The 20,177-nt window shown below is 39.7% G+C and overlaps 1 protein-coding gene across 1 annotated transcript in view; it reads right to left on the bottom strand.

The window, feature by feature from the left end:
- Positions 1-20,177, bottom strand: part of LOC109917135 (tau-tubulin kinase 2) — a 162,650-nt gene that overhangs the window by 48,785 nt on the left and 93,688 nt on the right. The window contains exons 11-12 of the mRNA XM_048600486.1: positions 13,979-14,190; positions 5,201-5,645 (exon numbers count right to left, since the gene is read on the bottom strand). Coding sequence (XP_048456443.1) covers positions 5,201-5,645; positions 13,979-14,190 — 657 coding nt within the window. The remainder of the gene's footprint in view (positions 1-5,200; positions 5,646-13,978; positions 14,191-20,177) is intronic.

Genomic DNA, 20,177 nt, shown 5'->3' with positions numbered 1-20,177 from the left:
AGATGATTTAAAATAGTAAAGATGATTAATCTACTATTTCAATCTAAATTCTGGAAGAATTTACCCTAGTATAGGCTGAGCAACAAGGTGGTTTGTGGATATAAACAAGAACAACATTAATTTATATAGAACGTTCCGCATGGTAAAATGTCTCAACATGATTTATAGGATTGCTATCAAACAAAATTTGACACTAAGCCACGTAAGCAGCCTCTTAGAGAAAGAGGGAGGAATAGAGAGGCAAAGGGAATTCCAAAGATTATGGCATAGCATCTGGAGGTACAAGTTACCAATGATGAAATATCTAAACCAGGGTTGCAAAAGAGGCATTTCAGAAGTTTTTGAAAAGGACGGTTGAGGCCTTCAATACATATGAAATTTAAACATAGGTGTTGCCAGTGTAGGAGCCAAGGTAAGTGAGCAAACACAGGACTGAGCTGAACTCGTAACCTTTTGACAGCGTTACCTACCAACAACCAACCATGGCTGGGAACATCTAACGTCTGACCAACTAGTGTTACAAGCCCAGACAAAATACATTTTTAAGTAACATTTTTTAATATGAGCGATCAATGTTGGAAATAAATTTGTAACAAAAGGGAAAAGATAAACTAAAGCAATAGAGATAGCAAGAACTGCAGATGCTGGAGTCAGAGACAACACAGTGTGGAGCTGGAGGAACACAGCAGGTCAGGCATTATAGAAGGGTCAGGGCCCTTCTTCTGAAGCGTCAACTTTCCTGCTCACCTGATGCTGCCTTACCTGCTGTGTTCCTCCAGATCCATATTAAAGTAATATTTTCATCATTTAATTTAACCTATTTTTCTCATCAATCTGTTCAGAGTGTTATTACACACCTCTGAACTTGAATCTGGGCCTCCTGGTCTAGAGGTACAGACATTTTCACTGTATACACAACAGTAATATTTTCTTAAATTTAGTACTTCAATTGAAAAATATACACCCTAAAAAGATTCAACAGTGCAGATTATTGAACCCGAGTATTCCTCCCCCTCTCTCCACTCTAACCCACAACCTTATGGGACATGCAGAGATTTATTTATGAATACTATGCTATACTATGAAAGTGCAATACATTATTTGGGTTAAAAAAAAACTTCATTGCTTAAGCAGAGATTTTTTTTAAAGCCAAACAAAAGTCTCTCCTGGATTTTCATTAAAACCTATGACATGGATAACCTTACTCTGATCCATGCATGTGCCAGATGCTATCCCTTCAGTGGTACTCAGATTTAGGTCCATATTGATTTTCCATCCATTTTTCTTTTGTCTCTTAATGTTCATCAACCTCCATTAAGAATGAAGAAGCTCAAGTTGCTACCATCTTGGAGAACAGCACAATGCTGATTCAGTGAACCAATTATAGTTAACCTAATAAAAGACTTAAGTATCTCAGTTGTAATTTTTTTAGTCAGTGTACCATATTTCTAGGTATAGCAAAATTCAGGTGTGAATGCTATCAGGTAAGGCACGTTCCTACGTTCATGCATTCAATAAAATGGTCCCCAAGTCTTATTCACATTTTTGTTCAATCCCACGAGTACTTCAAATATTAAACATTGCTATAATTTATGAACTAATATGATATGAATGTGCCAGATGATCGTAATAATTCGTATAATTTTTATAAACTAATCAATTAAAAATAACTTATAAAACAATGAGGTATCAGAATAAAATAAACAACAGTCATGACTAGTCATACTCTTTTTAAACCAGTCAATTGTACCACAGATCTTCACAAGAGTGTCATCAGACAAAATACAAGCAAAAGGAGATATTGAACAGATAACTAAAGAAGATGGTTTTAAGCAGCTTCTAAAAAGAAGTAACTTTGAGAAGATGTCATGGCCATTACACATGTCAATGTCATATATCTTGACGTTTGATATTAATCATAGGTGTAATGCAAAATCAAGGATTTATGGTAAAAACTCTTTCCTTGCCAGTCACATTTTTTCTGTATGATCCCAGTTTCTTTGTATTATTACATGTGCTTCCTTTAGAAATAGTGGATATTTTGTACCGCTAATCCTGATATTTCAGAATCATTAAAATAGAAGATTTGTACAATGTGTGGGATCACAAATCCTGTGCTACAACACAGGATACAAAGAGAAATGGAAATCAGCTACAAGCCTGCATGACATAATTGGATAAAGTACACAGTTCCCATACCCTGCCTTTTGCTTTCTTTATTCTTTATCATGGCAGTGATATGGCTTATAGTCAACAGGAATACAGATACTTCAGGGAACTGCAGTGTCAATAGTTAAGCTGTACTCACCAGAGACGTTACCATTACAATACTCAGTATTCTCCAAAAGGATTTATCTTTTGTAAACTGCTCTCAACAGTAGTTATCATGGGATAAGAAAAATAGTTGCACCTGACACCATAATGCTCAACTGATGCACTGACAGCTGTGTTACAGCTCTAAACACATACCAATGAAATGCTGGAATAGCCTGCAAACAAAATAAAATGCTGATGAAGTGAATGTTAGGTAATTCAATATCTCTAAGCTTGTGCAGTTCAATTACTCCATGGACAAACGAAGTTATAATGACACCCTCTTTAAGGGCATTGTTTTTGTCAGTATGTTGTGCCACATTATTCATTCACCTTTGTTACTTATGATGCAAAGATCACATCCTTTATTTTTCTGTATTTTTAATTGCAGACTTAAATGGTAAAAAGACTATTTAAAGAATCAGGTATTGTTGAAGGATAGCTGCACTTTTTAGAAGCAAGTTACCAGATATGCATTCCAAATGTTTTTAAACTACAGCATGTTCAAACAGTGAGGCAGATGGGATGATGCTGATGTCAAGCTAGAGCCAAGGGGTGTGTACAAATGGAGCTTTGGCTGCCAACAAGTAGCTGATTGTTCTGCCCACTAGTGGCCAAACATTGATGGCAAAAGCCTTCTGTTTGCCAACCACTACATGGCTCGTTCCTAGCTAGTTGGATAGCTTGGGAATGAGAGTGTTTGCATCAGAATTATCGGATCTCTGTAAAAACAGGAGTTGTCTCTCTTCTTTGCAGTAGAAACCACGTTAAACCTGAAGAAACTTGGTTTATGTTTTCCTTTGCAGTTGCTGTAAGCTGTGGCTCCGAACTAGCAAGACATAGAATTGTATGAACAAGTCATCCTCTACCTTCTGCAATCAAGTGAAAGCATCTAGAGTTGGAGAAACAAGGAGCAGAGCTCCCTAAAAAGTCAAAAAGACCACCTCACTGAATCCTGTGAACAGAGTCCATTGAACTACCTTCCCAGTCTTTGCCTCCACCCATCCCTCACTTTATTCTGTGTGAGCGCATGACCGAGCGCGAGTGTGAGCGCGAGACAGCGTGTCTCGGAACAAGGTTATGAAGAAGCTAGAGTTTAACTAGTGCAACTATATATCGACAGTTCATAATTGTTTATCTGTAGCTAGAATGTACTTATTCGTAATAAATAATCAGGTCATTCTAAAGCACAGAAACCTGAGCCATACTTTCTATCAATCCGAATGTAAAAGACAGGAAAACTGGGACGCAGTACGTGAATCATACAAAGTCAGCTTGCAGGTGCAGGCAAAAAGCATTTATTAAGGGTGACAGAATTTTTGTTGCCACTGTACATGGTGTTGGTGTGATTTAGAGTGCTGGATAGTTTTACTTTCCTTACTGAAGAGGGAATGTGCTTGCATCAAAGGCAATTCAAAGAAGTTTCACTGGTTTGATTCCTGGCACAAAGGAGTTGAGAAATGCACAAGGAAAGGTTGGACATTTTGGGCCTATACTCATTGGAGATTTGAAGAATGAGAGGTGCTCTTATTGAAACAAAATGATTTTCAGGGGGCTTGCCAGTATAAATGCAGAAAGCATATTTCTCCTAATAGAACAATATAAAATAAAGGATCACAGTTTCAGAATAAGTTGTCTACCATTTAAGATGGAGCTGAGGAGGAATTTCCTGTCTCAAGTGGGTCATTAATCTTTGGAATTCTCTACCCCAGACAGCAGTGGAGAGTGGGTCAGGAGTAATTGGATACAATTTATTTTCCAATAATAAAGTCACTGTAGGGATGCAAGGAGGCAGTAAGGACTACAGATGCTGGAAGCTAGAGTCAATAAATGTGGAGCTGGAAAAGCACAGCAGGTCAGTCAGCATCCAAGGAGCAAGGAAGTGAGCGTTTCAGACCCTTCGTCAGGCCCGAAACATTCACTTCCCTGCTCCTCGGATGCTGTCTGGCCTGCTGTGCTTTTCCAGCTTCACATTTATTGACACTATAAGGATGTAAGTTGGTTCATTTCTTTTTCCAAGTCTTTTAAATCTCTTCTTCAAAACCTATTCATGGTAAAGATTCTAATGATTATTCTTTGCCTATCATATTGCTATTTCCAAACAGTGGGAAAAATTGTCTGTATGTTTGTTCCATTTAAATGCTTTCACAATTGTGAGAATCTCAATCAATCCCTCTTAGCCTCTTGTAGTACAGTGAAAAAAGACAATTTCCTTTTGTCACTGTACCTCATGTTCCTAGCATCAGTCTAGTGAATCTTGGCTGCACTTTTCCATGACTCTAGTACTTTTTCTGAAATGAACTAATGAGAACGAGCAATAGCTGCACAAGTCATTAGAAAGGCCAGAAATTTACTACTGCTTCCTACTTTGAAATTCAAACCTCATGCTCAAAACAGTTTTCCATTGTCCTTTTTTTTGGCCTTCACGACCTGTCATGTGTTGCCAATTTTAAAATTCTAAGCATTTACACACCTGGATGCCTTTCTATGCATTTTTTGCATCTTTAGCAAAAAATAAGTATTTAATCTATTTTCTCATTAAGATAAATGCTTCAGTTTTAGAAACATTTACAATTCAAGCTGAACTTTAGCATGGCATTAGATTCAACCAAGGACAACATGGTGCTGTTATACCAATACATTTAGACAAAATGGCAGAGACAGACAGACAGATGGGATGGGGTAAATTAGAATCAGTCCTTTCAACACGTATGCCAAAAAAAAGGGAAATAAAACGTCATTTCTTCATTTTAACTGTACATGATTCTCAGACTAAATTTTCAACAGAACTCTGTGACCTCCGGTAGCTAACAGTCTTGTTGAATACTACAGTTCAGCAGTTACATAGACATATGCTTCTAAAGCCACACTTTTCATTAGCGGGTACCTGTTCTCTTCCTGCTTCTGGAGATCGTGGATGTTCCACCTTTTCACTCAGAATGGCTTCCAACTTTAATCTTTCCTCCTGAAGGGGATCTTCTGCTAGAACATCTGGCTCCTCATCATCTGTTCGTCCAGATGGACTGGTCAACTTCTGGCCCAGACCTCCATCAGTCCTGAAATCCTGGAGGTCGCGGTCTTTATCTACAATGACCCATTCCTTGGAGTCAACCTCCTGCCTGCAGGAGCTCAAGTTAACCGCTACAAATCCATTGCTAATGACAGCATCACCATGCTCAGGAGATCCCACAGAGATAGGCTTCGAACTGTCAGGAATGTACTCCTCATCAAAGTGCCATACTCTGTCAGTACGAGCAGCAGCAGAGGCTTTCGAAGGCTGGGTAGCAGCAACATCTTTAAGCAAGCCCAAGTCTTCCTGAGCCTTAGTGGAACTGGACACAAAGAAATGTATATTGTTACACAGAATTAAAACAAAAATACCAAGATTGTCCAAGCAACCTTCGGTTCCATTAGGAATAAATAAATCCTGTTGTGCAGCTTACTTATTTTTGTTATTTGCCAGATTTCTACCATTTAATCTCTATAGTATGTATGCTCCAAGAACATTAGAGCTTCACAGGCACAGAAACAAAAATGATATTAAAATTAATTCAGACTATCAATCAATCTTCCGATTGTCTCAAGCTACTTTTTCTGACAAGTCATGGAATGCAATATATTAATAACTTGTTAGTCTTTTTGTTAATGTCTAGGCATCTTGCCAGATTTTTATTTTAAACCTATTTTATTTTAAAGCTTAAATGAGAACAAGAGTCAGATAAAGGGCACATTCTACATTATGTCAAAAATCTGTAATCAACTGGCACAAATCCTATTTGATGTAAATGCTTGATGCATTAAAAGGTTATAAAAATATGAACCAGTCAATTTTCAGTGGACGTACTTGCAAGATTCTCAGTTGAGTGGATGTAGTTAATGAATTCAAGGTTTGTGAACAAAATATGATATTTTCAACAATACATCTTTATAACCTTGTGTACAGAAATCATATATTCTATTAAAAATTACAACATCCTGATTTGGTGCAAGAAGAATTTCAGCTTCCTTTCAATATTACTGATACTTCATATTTTGGATTTCACTTATGGTCGATAGCAGAAGAGAACAAGATGAACAATGTTAAACCACGTCCATATTGCTGATAAAAATTTACTAACAAACAACAGATACGGGCACACTTAAATGATTAGAAAGAATTTAATTTTCTTTTCGGTGATTGAAGGAGGATAGAGGCGGACCAAGAAGGCAGCTTACCAGCATCCTTTCAAGGGCAATTAGGGAAGGGTAATGAATGCTGCTTTGCTTGTGATACACACACCCCACCAACGAACAAAACAAAAAGGGACAGAAAAAGAAATCGTTCACAAGCTAAAGAAGCATTCAGCCTATCACCTTTAAAGCTTTATCCTTTATACAGACAGTCTTTTGAAGCTAGCTAAAGATCAACTCAAGTTTATATTTGATTTTAGGAATTCAAGAAGTAGTAAAGAACAGGTACAGCAGTTTTACTCTGCCCTATAACTTAGTGAGATGATTGTCTTGTGGTATTATCATAGACTATTAATCCAGAGACTGCAGGTAATGTTTTGGGGGCTCAGGTTAGAATCTTACCATGGCAATGGTAAAATTTGAATTCAATAAAAATCTGGATTTAGGAGCCTAATGATTATGAAACCGATTATGAAATCTACTGGTTCACTAATGTCCTTTAGGGAAGGAAAAGTGCTGTGACTCCAGACCTACAGCAATATGGTTGATTCTTAATTGCCCTTAATTGCTGGCCTCGCCAGTGATGTCCACATACAATAAACAAAATATAAAAAAAATTAAATTTTTAGAAGTATCATTCAGTATTGCATTTATTTACTGCATGATATCAGGGAATCTCATTATGATGAAACAGTGGATACTCAGGCTACTTCCATAGGAAAAATTTTGTTTTAAGAATTCTTTCAACAACTTCATGTTTATTGGCCAAAAAGCTGTGAATTGTCCTCTAGTGTCCACAATATATAACTTTAATTAATAAAAATAAAAGCAGAATGACTAACTAATGTTAGTCCAGCATATCCCCAGGAGGAAACTTATCATTTCCTCAATGATGAGCAGAACGGCCACCAGAAATACAATGCATATAAAACAACAGATTGAAAATCTTTACCTCCAGTTACCTTCTGTAACTATTTCACATTCTATTTTTGACACGTTTGTTTATTTTTGTGTTTTTTTAATGTAGTAGCATCCCTATAGGGCTCTTATGGTGCAGTGGTAGTGTCTCTACCTCTGGACCAGGAAACACAGGTTCAAGTCCCACCTGCTTGAGACATGCTTCACAACACCTATGAGCAGATTGATTAGAAAATATCTCGGGGCTCTTCCACAAACGGTAGTGAATGCTGGATCAGTTGTTAAAATTTTAAATCTGAGATGGATAAATTTGTTAAGATATTAAGGGATACACAACAGAGGCAGGTATGTGGAGTTAGGCTACTGATTAGCCATGATCTCACTGTATGACAGAACGGGCTTGTGGGATTGACCAGCCAACTCCTGTTCCTATGATGTAGTGGTAGCGCCCCTAGCTGAGTCAGGTGGTCTTGATTCAAGTCCCACCTGCACCAAAGGTGCATAATAACACCTTTGAACAGGCTGATTAGAAAATATTTAATATGAAGGATAACAGTATCCCTTCAATTTCAGGAACACTTAATTGAACGTGAAGCCATTTGGGGCATTCTGAGGTTGTGGATTTTGCAAGGCTTCCGTTCTTTCTCATGCAACAGTAGCCATAAGGTAGCTTACATGTCTTTGGTAAAGCAACTCTGTATCAGCTCCAGGATGTTCCAAACTTGGAAACTTCATTCAAATTAATGGGACACTGGGACATGGACAGCATCACCAGAATAGTTCTAAATGGACAGAAGCCTAAAATACAGACCTCTAATGGATAGCAAACATTACATGTGAAAATTAAATGTTTTGTTTTCCTTCCTTCATCTGTTCTGTTCCCGTAGATCTGCTTACTAAACAGAAAACTACAGAACAAGCCAGTTTCAACACCAAAGTGATTGGATTTTTAACTAATCTAATACATTTACCTGTAACCATTTCAAAATTATTATATATTTACAGTAAAGAGGAGACCAATAAAACTTAATTTTTTGCAACTAGACAAAGGACAGGCTGTCCGAGGCAAGATTTGTTGGAATAGCAGCCGGAGTGTAGCAGAGTGCACCTGGGGGTGAAAAACAGCAGAATCTCCCTATAAGGGCCTGAGGGGTGAGGCCTGGGTTGAGCTAAGTCAGAGTAACAGCAAGAGCTGAGCAGAGAAACTCTTTACAGGTTCACTGTTTCTTAAAGGTGGAGTCACAGGTGAACAGGTTAGTGGAGATGGCGTTTGGTATGCTTGCCCTTATTGGTCAGTGCATTGAGTATAGGAGTTGGGAGGTCATGTTGCGCTGTACAGGACATTGGTTAGGCCACTTTTGGGATACTGCATTCAATTCTGGTCTCCCTGGTATAGGAAAGATGTTGTGAAACTTGAAAGGATTCAGAAAAGATTTACAAACATGTTGCCAGGGTTGGAGATTGAGCTTTGGGGAGAGGCTGAATAGACTGGGGCCTTTTTTCCCCTGGAGTGTTGGAGGCTGAGAGCTGACCTTACAGAAGTTTATATAATCATGAGGGGGAATGGATAGGGTGAATAGCCAAGGTCTTTTTCTCAGGGTAGGGGAGTCCAGAACTAGACAGCATAGGATTAAGAGACAACAAGGTGCAGAGCTGAATGAACACAGCAGGCCAAGCAGCATCACAGGAGCAGAAAGGCTGACGTTTCGGGCCTAGACCCTTCATCAGAAAATGCATAGGATTAAGTTAAGTTGAGGGGGGAAAGACTTAAAAGGGACCTAAGGGGCAACATTTTCACAGAGGGTGGTGTGTGCTTAGAATGAACTGCCAGAGAAGATGGCAGAGGCTGGTACAATTACACATTCAAAAGGCATCTGAAAAGGTATATGAATAGGAAAGGTTTGCAACGATATAGACCAAATGCTGGCAAATGTGACTAGATTAATTTAGGATATCTGGTTGGTATGGATGAGTTGGACCGAAGGGTCTGTTTCCGTGACACTAAGACTCTATGAATCCAGAGGTGGAGCTCCTGAGGCAACATCAGGATAAAAAAAAAACGTGGATGTGCTCCTCCTCCTCCTCCTCTATATGGGATGTTGTAGGAGATGTATTTGCAAGTACGGTCAGGAAGGGATTAAAACTGCAGGCAGATAGCAACCTTATAAAGAGAGACAGAAGGGAAGGAAGCCAGGGCAAAAAAAGGGATAACGAAAGCAATAGGTAGAGATCTCAAGAGCAAAAGTCAAATAGAGCCATTGTGCTAAATAATGTAAACAGTACTTAAAATGTTAAAAAGACATGTTCTTAAGGTTCTGTATCTTAATGCGCAGAGCATTTGCAACAAAGCAGGTGAATTAGTCGTGCAAATTGATGTAAACGAGTATGACATAGTTGGGATATTGGAGACGTGGCTTCAGGGCAACCAGGGATGGGAACTGAATATCTGGGGGTATCCAATTTTTAGGAAGGACAGACAAAAAAAGAAAAAGAGGAGTGGTAACATGCTGGTTAAAGAGGACATTAATGTAATAGTGAGGAAGGATATCAAGTGGAATCTGGATTGGTGGAACTCAGAAACACCAAGAAGAAAACGATAGTGGGGGTTAGACCTCTCCCCCCACATTGGTATTGAACACAAAATCCTAAAACTGTTGGGGAACACAGGGTCCAGTAAGAGGGAAGAACTGAAAGAAATTAGTATTAGTAGCGAAAGGGTGTTGGGAATTTGATAGGATTAAACACTGAAAATCCCCAGGGACCAATAATCTATATTTCCAAGCATCTAGTGAAGTGGACCAAATAGTGGATGCATTGGTGGTCACATTTCAAAATTCTATCAACTCTGGAATAGTGCCTACAGACTGGAGTGTAGCTAATGTAATCCCCACAAAAGGACACAGAGAAAGCAGGGAACTACAGATCTAGCATTTTCTACACTGCTGATGTCAGGCGAAGAGTACATTTCAAAAGATTTAAAGAGCACTTGGAAAACAGTGGCAGGATTAGGCAGAGTCAACATGAATTTTTAAAAGGGAAACCATGTTTGACAAGTCGATAAGGGGGGAGTGAATGGATATGGTTTATTTGGACTTTCAGAAGACTTTCAATAAAATATAACATAAGAAATTAGCACATGATATTAAAGCACTTGGGATTGGGGGTAGTGCGCTAATGTGGACAGAAAACTAACTGGTAGGCAGGAAACAAAAAAAAAAAAGAGTAGAAATAAATAGATCTTTTTCTGAGTGGAAAGGCAACAACGAGTGTGGTGCCACAGGGATCAGTGCTTGGACCCAGTTATTCACAATATATATTAATGATTTAGATAAGGGAACTAAATGTAATATGTCCAAGTTGCAGAGGATACAAAGCAAGGTGACAGGTCGAGTTGTGATGAGGATAGAGAAATACTCCACAGTGATTATGCTAAGTGAGTAAGAGGGAAAATGCATGACAGAAGTAGTATAATATGGATAAATATGAGGTAATCCACTTTGGAAACAAAACCAGGAATGCAGATAACCTGAATGGCAATAGATTGGGAAAGTGGGAGGTATCATTGTACGTATATCAGTCGATCAAAGTAAGCAAGCAGGTGCAGCAGGCAGTGAAGACGACAAATAGAATGTCAGCCTTCATTTGAGTACAGGAGCAGGGATGTTTTGCTGCAGTTTTCCAGCACTTGGTGAGATCACATCTGGTGTACTGTATGCAGCTTTGGTTTCCTTAACTGAAGGAGGATGTTCTGGCTATGTAGCGGGTGCAACAAAGGTTTACCATATCGATTCCTGGAATGACAGGACTGACATATGAAGAGAGACTGGAGGGGTTAGAACTATAGAACAGGGTAAGGTTTATAATTGGGGGAAGGGTAATTACCATGCTGTTGGCAAGAACTGGGTAACATAAATTGGGAACAGATGCTGTCAGGGAAGAGCACTATTGAAATGTGGAGATTGTTTAAGGAATACATACTGCATGTGCTCGATAGGTTTGTCTCTAGCAGGCAGGGAAGATGCAGTCGAGTGAGGGAGCCTTGGTTCTCAAGAGAGGTCGAACGACTGGTTAAGACGAAGAAGGATGCTTATGTAAGGTTTAGGAATCAAGGAACAAAAAAGGCTCTAGAGGGATACAAGTTATCCAGGAAGGAGCTGAAGGAAGAGCTTAGAAGAGCTATAAGGGGGCATGAGAAAACCTTGGCAGATAGGATCAAGGAAAACTCCAAGGCTTTTTACACTTACGTGAGGACTAAGAGAATGACCAGAGAAAGGGTAGGGCCAATCAAGTCTTGTAAAGAGGATTTGTGCACGGAGCGCAAAGAGATAGGAGAGGTCCTTAATGAATACTTTTCTTCAGTATTCACAACTGAGGGGGACCTAGTTGTAGGGGAGGACAGTGTGAAACAGGCTGGTAGGCTAGAGAAGGTCAATGTTAGTAAGGAAGATGTGCTAGGAATTTTGAGGAAGTTGAAGATAGATAAGTCCCCCAGGCCTGATGGGATTTATCCAAGGATTCTATGGGAAGCGAGGGAAAAGATCGCAGGGCCTTTGGCGATGATCTTTTCGTCCTCACTGTCCACGGGTATAGTGCCAGAAGATTGGAGAGAGGCAAACGTCATTCCCTTGTTCAAAAAAGGGAATAAGGATAACCCCGGAAATTACAGGCCAGTTAATCTTACATCAGTGGTGGGCAAATTATTGGAAAGGGCTGTAAGAGATAGGATTTATGATCACTTGGAAAGGCACAGTTTGATTCTGGATAGTCAGCATGGATTTGTGAAGGGTAGATCATGCCTCACAAACCTTATTGAATTCTTTGAAAAGGTGACCAAACATGTGGAGGAAGGTAGAGCAGTGGATGTGGTATACATGGATTTAAGTAAGGCGTTTGATAAGGTTCCCCATGGTAGGCTCATGCAGAAGGTAAGGAGGCATGGGATAGGGGGAAATGTGGCAGATTGGATTCAGAATTGGCTGACCCTTCGAAGACAAAGGGTGGTAGTAGACAGAAAATATTCAACATGGTACTCAGTTATGAGTGGTGTTCTGGGTCCTCTTCTATTTGTGATTTTTGTAAAGAATTTGGATGAAGGAGTGGAAGGGTGGATTAGCAAGTTCGCGGACGATACGAAGGTGGGTCGAGTTGTGGACAGTGCGGAGGGCTGTTCTAGGTTACAAAGGGACATTGATAGGATGCAGAGCTGGGCTGAGAAGTGGCAGATGGAGTTTAACCCTGAAAAGTGTCAGGTGATTCATTTTGGAAGGACAAACTTGAAAGCAGAATACAGGGTTAACGGAAAGATTCTTGGCATTGTGGAGGAGCAGAGGGATCTTGGGGTTCATGTTCACAGTTCCCTGAAAGCTGCCACCCAGGTGGATAGAGTTGTTAAGAAGGCGTATGGTGTGTTAGCTTTCATTAATAGAGGAATCGAGTTCAAGAGCCGTGAAGTTATGCTCCAGCTATACAAAACCCTGGTTCGGCCACATCTGGAGTATTGTGTCGCCTCATTACCAGAAAGATGTGGAGGCATTGGAAAAGGTGCAGAGGAGATTTACCAGGATGTTGCCTGGAATGGAGGGAAGGTCTTACGAGGAAAGGTTGAGAGCTAGGACTTTTCTCTTTAGAACGACGAAGGATGAGAGGTGACTTGATAGAGGTGTACAAAATGATCAGAGGTATAGATAGGGTGGACAGCCAAAGACTTTTTCCTAGGGTGGAGGTAGCTATTACAAGGGGGCATAGTTTTAAAGTGAGTGGAGGTAGATATAGGGGAGACATCAGAGGTAGGTTCTTTAATCAGACAGTGGTCGGGGCGTGGAATGCATTGCCGGAGTGGGTAGTGGAGTCAGCCTCATTAGCGGCATTTAAGCAGCTATTAGATAGGCACATGGATGATAGTATAAAGGTGGGGGTGGAGATTAGATAGACTTTAGGATTAGGGTAAAAGTTCAGCACAACGTTGAGGGCCAAAGGGCCTGTACTGTGCTGTACTGTTCTATATTCTATATTAATTGAAGTTTAGAAGAATTAGGGGATCTCATAGAAACCTATACAATTCTAACAGGACTGGACAATGTAAACAAAGGAAGGATGTTCCCGGTGACTGGAAACTCCAGAACCTGGGGTTACAGTTTAAGGACACAGGTTACGCTGTTTAGGACTGAGAGGAGGAGAAATGTCTTCACCGAGACAGCAGTGAAATCTCTGCCACAGAAGACCGTTGAGACCAAAATATTGGATGTTTGGAAGGAATTAGATAATGTTCTTAAGACTAAGGAAATCATAGTGTATGGAGATAAAGCAGGAACAATGTAGAGAATTGGATGATCATCTGTGATGATACTAAATGGTGGAATAGGCTCAAAGGGCCAAATAGCCTACACCTGCTCCTACTTTCTATGTTTCACCTAAGACTGGTGATTTTTCATGAGTGCCCTAAGAAACAAATTTCTACTTAATAGGCGAGCAGTGCTAAGTATAAATGACAGAATTTTCTTGTGTTGTCTTCCTTCAGAAGAAGGTGAATATGCGATGGAAAAATAGATAAGCCAGAATTGAACAAAGATACACTTACCAGGCTTCCAAGAATTTATCAGTGCGAGGTTTTGATTCCAAAGTGATACGCTTTTCAAACTCAAAGCTGTGTATGGATCTTAACTTTCTTAACAGTGGGACATCACGATCTGGTTGCAAAGTCTCAGACCGCACCTTCACCGGGGACCCCAGACTTGGCCCATTTTGAGGCCCATTTCCAGCACCATGGCTGTTCTCTTCTTCTGTAACACCCTGCATTCCAAAAGAAAACTGTTTTACTGCATTTGTCACAAAGATCACTAAGAATAGGTAAGTGTAGCTATTAAAAAGCCTTTTACAGCTCATTTTATCTATCCCCCCTTCTGTTTCATGATTTTTTCCTTTCTTTCTCTTTTCGCTGTCAACTTAACTGTCCAACGACTTAGTCAGTGTTTTAGTTTGTTACCTGTACAGCAGATTTTAACATTAGACATCCTTTGGGTGAGTCATTAAACTGAAATCCTACCTATCCTCTCAGGTGGACTAAAAAAGTTACTAAAATTTATTTGGCATATTGGCATATTAATTAGGGAAAACACTACAAGGTATTTAACAGCCACAGAAACAGACATCAGGACAGAAGAAGCTTGGTCAAATACCCAAGTTTTCAGGAGCATACTAACAGGACAGACAACACAGCTAGAAAAGTGAAAAGGTTCATGGAGAGGATTCCAGAGCTTTGGGTTAAACTTCTCATTTTTTTAAAATCCCCGACGGTCTTACCCCTCCCTATACTTTAATCTCCTTTGGCTCTCAACTCTTCAAGGCATTTGCTCTTCCCCAAATCTATTCTTTTGTGCATCTTCAATTTTAATCACTCCACCATTGGCAGCTGAATTTTCAGTTGTCCAAATCTCAAACTCAGGAATTACTTTTTTTATACCTTACTATCTCACCTTCCTCTAAGACACTCCTTCAGAGATACTGCTTTGACCAAGCTTTTGATCATCTGATCTAGTAATACCTTATATGGCTTAATGCAATATTTTGTTTTGTAAAGTTCCTGTGAACTGCTTCAGGACATTTAATTGCTTTAAAGACACTATATGAATGTAAATTGCTGTCTAAGACAGCTGAAAGCTGAATTATCACTGATGAAGTGACTAGGGATCCCTAAGAGACCATCATTAAACAAGCAAAATTAGCAAGGCTGGAAGAGGTTAGAAGGGTAGAGAGGGACAATGCCAGAGGGATTTGGAAACAAAGAAAAGGATTTTAAAATTAAAATGTTTGGATGTACTTGCGCTGGGAGCTAATGAACGTCAGCAAAAACAGTGGTGATGGGTGAATGGCACATAATGAAAGTTAAGACTCCGCTCTAAGGGAAAAAATATGTAAGGGTGCTTTGTCTTAGGAGTGGGAGGGTCATCATCCCTTCAGGCTTCAGACTTGAGGAGCAGAAACTGGAAGAATAGAATAGATTCTTTACAGGAAATGGGGCATGAGAAGGCACGGCCAAGATACATGTGGAAGTCTGTGAATTTAGTGAATATTTCTTGATGCACTAGTTCCAGAAATGGAAACAGGGAAATAAAGAGTCATAGTGAAACCATGATGAGAGGAAAGACAGAAACTGGAGACAAAGTTGATGATTGTTTTTCCAGTTCAGAGAGAGAGCAGAGAGTGGCATTGATACCATGTCGATGTATTGGAAAAATAGCTAAGGGAGGAGACCTGATTAGGACAGAAACAAGAGGAAGTTGTTCAAAGTGCAAAAAGACTTTCAACTTCTCCTTTAATTACATTTACTACCTCCAAGTAAAAAGTATGAGCATGGCAAACTGCAGAATTTTCAGCTTTGCCTGTTATTTTGTGGGTTATGGGGAATATTCCCTGTTTATCAAAAAAATTAATTGCTCCTGTCAAATAAATCACATTTACAGATGATATAAAAATTGGTGGGATGTTAAGTAGTGAGCACGTAGACTACAAGAGGACGCAGACAGGCTGGTCAGATGGGCTAATCAGTAGCAAACAGAACTCAATCTGGATAAATGTGAGGTGATGCATTTGGGCAGGACAATCAAGGCAAGGGAATACATGATGAATGGTAGGACCCTGGGAAGCACAAAGGATCAGAGGAACCCTGGAGTGCTTGTATACCGGCCCCTTATGGCAGCAAATATTGCATAGACTGTGGTTGTTTTCCTGAGAACAGAAGAGATTGAGAGGGGGCATGACTGAGATGTATAAGATTATGAGAGGCATAGATAGGGTAGACAGGAAGAAACTTTTCTCCTTGATGGAGGGATCAATGACTGGGGTCACAAGTGTAAGGTAAGGGGCAGAAGGTTTAGAGGGGACACAAGGAAAATTATTTTGACCCAGAGCGTGGTGGGAATCTGGAACTCACTGCCTGTGAGGGTGACAGAGGCTGAAACTCTCGTAACATTTAAATCATATTTAGATATGTATTTATGATGCCAAGGCACATAAGGCTATGGGCCAACAGCTGGAAAATGGGATTAGAATAGTTAAGGTGTTATTTTTGACCGGTGCAGACACAACGGGCCAAAAGGCTGCTTCTTGTACTGTCGATCTCTATGATTCTACGGTTTCTATTAATTTCAATCTTTATCTAGTGTGATTATTCTTAAACTGCAGTTTTAGTCTCATCACAACTCAGCATTTAAATTAAAATTAAAATTCATTCACTAAAATAAAATATTCATTCAATTAAAAACAGCACAAATACTTTCTCATATGCATCTCTGGTCTGACATCCAGTCTTTTGGAGGATCGCCATTAAATCTGCATCAGATGAAGCCAAGAGCCACTCATTTCAATGTTAGAAATGCTACTTTATTAAGGAATGAACAGTTATATTTTAAGTGCAGGTTTTACAGCTAAAATCATAACAAAATTAAAAGTTTAATCACATGACCCAAAGCCATAAAAATTATCTTCGCCAAATGCATAAATTTAGGCTGGTTAATGAAGGACAGTGAAGAGAACAGCTGATACCTTCAGCAATTTCTTAATGCTCAGGTTGTCAATGGGGCTCCTCAAATTAGACCACATGAAAACATAATATCTGCCATTCAGTTAAATCAGTTGTATTTCTTTTTATAATCTAATAGTTGAAGTAAATAATGAGTAAAATCGTTCACATCAAACAGTTATCCTTACTTCACCTTGTATTACTGCAATTCGCTTTTGCAATTAATCACAGGAAATCATAGGAGATGCTGTTTTATAACAAAATTATATCATGTAATATTTTATTAGGGCCATTGATGTACCACAGTTATTGCATCTTCATGTTGTTGGAATGTGACGTAATTGGGAAGGATTCATAGGCTGTTTAAAAGACCATAGTGAACATATGGTTCAGGTGGTTTACAGTGAACTCTGTGTCAAATTCCATTGTACTTAGAATTTTGCAAGTGTACTAATGGATGTCTATGATTCAGACTAGAAAACTGAGACAATATGAGAAAGAAACACAGGGTGTCAATTTTGGGTTACTTCACTGCAGAGGCCCAGGACTGAATATGGGAGGCTATTTTAGGAAAGGAAAAACGTGGATAGCTCAATTAGACAGCTGCCCTGCAGGTACTATTAGAAATAAGATGTTGGAGCAGAAGTAGAGCAAATTCAATGGGCTGAATGGTCTATCATTCAACGTGATCATAGCTAATCTGATAATCCTGGACTCTACTTACCTGTGTTTTTACCACCACAACTCTGATTAAAACTCTATCTATCTCAGCCTGAATGCACTTAATAATCCAGCCTCAACAGCTCTCTGCAATAAAGAATTCCACAGATTTTCTACTTTCAGAGAAGAAATGCCTCTCATCTATCTTAAATGGATGACCCCTAGCTCTCAAATTATGAGTCCAAGAGTTGCCCACAGGAGAACCCAAACCCCCTGCATCAGCCATGTCAAGTCCCCTAAAAATCTTATGTTTCAATAAGATCTCCTCTCATTCTTCCAAACTCCATTGAGTACAAGCCCAACTGACTCAAACTCTCCTCATAAGAAACTCAGTCCAGACCTGTGTAATGAACATTTTCTGGACTGTCTCCAATGACAGTACATTTTTCCTTTCATAAGAGGACCAATACCTTCGCAGTATTCCAGGTGTGGTCTGACCAGGGCCTTGACCAAGACCAAGACTTCCCTATTTTTATACTCCATTTCCATATAGGCTGCTATCCTGAAAATGTCCCCTTTATTCCCATTAGCGTTTTCTACCATTAAGTCAATGCTCTCTCCATGCCAATATATACTCCCAACACTGTGGGCTCTCACCTTATTAAATAGCCTTATAAGAGCATAGGAAATAGGAAATGAGCACGGTCAACAGCCCCTTGAGCCTGCACCGCCATTCAATAGAACCATGGCTGATCTAACGCTTCCCTGCCCTTTCCTCATACCCTTGATTCCCCGACTGATCAAGAACCTAACCATCTCAGCCTTAACAGACACAGGGACTGTGCCTCCACATCTCTGATGTCATGAGTTTCAAAGACTCCCTACCCTCACAGGAAATTCCGCCTCACCTCTTAAACCGATCTTAAGTGGGCAGTCTTTATTCGGACACAGTGCACTCTGGTCCTAAACTCCCATGTGAGGGAACAACCTCTCATCATTTACTCTGTCAAGCCTGTTAAGAATCCTATATGTTTTAATGAGATCACCTCTCATTCTTCTAAGCTCCAGTGAGGAGTCCCAACCTCTAAGCTCTGCTCATAAGACAATCCCTCCATACCAGGGATCATTCTCATGACCTTTTCTGAACTGCCTTCAATAAAATAATATTTTTTCTTAAACATAGACTAAAAATTCTCATGGTACACTAGATGGGATCTCACCACCATCTTGCACATTTGAGTAAGATATATACTCCTACTCCAACCCCCTTAAAATAAAGGGCCATCATTCCATTAGTCTTCCTGATTACCTGATACATCAGTGTGCTAGCTTTCTGTATTTCATGCACAAGTACCCTCAAGGCCCTTTGTCTTGCAGCTTCTGCAGTTTTTATCAATTAAATAATATAGTTCCGTTGTTCTCCCTTCCAAAATGAACAAATTTATATTTTCCCACATTACGTTCGATTTTCCAACTTTTTGCTCCTTACTTAACCTGTCTGTAAACGGTTTGTATCACTTTTGAAACCCACCCTTTCACCAATTTTTGTGACTCTGCAAATTTGGCCACAGTATTTTAACTTCCTTCCTCCAAGTCATTAATATATATGTAAACAGCTGCATTGCCAGCAGTGATGCCTATGGAACCCCACTTGTCACTGGTGACCAACTGGAAAAAGAACTCCTTATCCCCACTCGCTGTTTCCTGCCCATCAGGCAATTCTCTATCCATGCCAATTTACTACTTCCAACACCTTGAGGTCTTATCTTATGACAACCTTTTGTGAGACACCTTGTCACTTCCTGGAAGTCCAAACACAACATATCAACTGGTTCCCCTCTATCCATGCTGGTTAAGATTTCCTTGAAAATCTCCATTAAATTAGTCAGACACAATTTTCCTTTCATGAAGCCATGCTGATTCCGCTTGATTAGATTATGATTTTCTAAATATTCTGCTATTACTTAAGAGTCATAGAGATGTACAGCATCAAACCCTTTGGTCCAACTCATCCATGCCGACCAGATATGCTAAATTAATCTAGTTCCATTTGCCAGCATTTGGCCCATATCCCTCTAAACCCTTCCTATTTATATATCCATCCAGTTGCCTTTTTAACATGGTAATTGCCCCAGACTCCATCTCCTCTGGCAGCTCATTCCATACATGCATCACCCCCATGCATGAAAATGTTACCCCTTAGGTCCCTTTTAGATCTTTCCCCTGTCACCTTAAACCTACACCCTCCAGTTTTGGACTCCCCTACTCCAGGGAAAAGGCCTTGTCTATTCACCCTATCCACACTCGTCATGATTTTATAAACCTCTATAAAGGTCACCCCTCAGACGCTGATGCTCCAGAGAAAATAGCCTCTTTAATGATCAATTACAATACTGTTCCAAAAATAAATGTTAGGCTAATTGGCTTATAGTTACCTGCATTATGCCTCCCTTTTTGAACAGAACGTGTCACATTCGCAGCTTTCCAATCCTCTGGTGCTTGTCCAGAATCCAAGAATTTTTAGAAAATTACGACCAATTCATCCATCATTTCTGCTGCAATCTCTTTCAAGATCCTAGGATACAGCCATCAGGGCCAG

This window comes from Rhincodon typus, chromosome 8, assembly GCF_021869965.1.
Source record: "Rhincodon typus isolate 14 chromosome 8, sRhiTyp1.1, whole genome shotgun sequence".
NCBI classification, from domain to species: domain Eukaryota; kingdom Metazoa; phylum Chordata; class Chondrichthyes; order Orectolobiformes; family Rhincodontidae; genus Rhincodon; species Rhincodon typus.
This window is presented reverse-complemented; position numbering and strand designations above follow the sequence as displayed.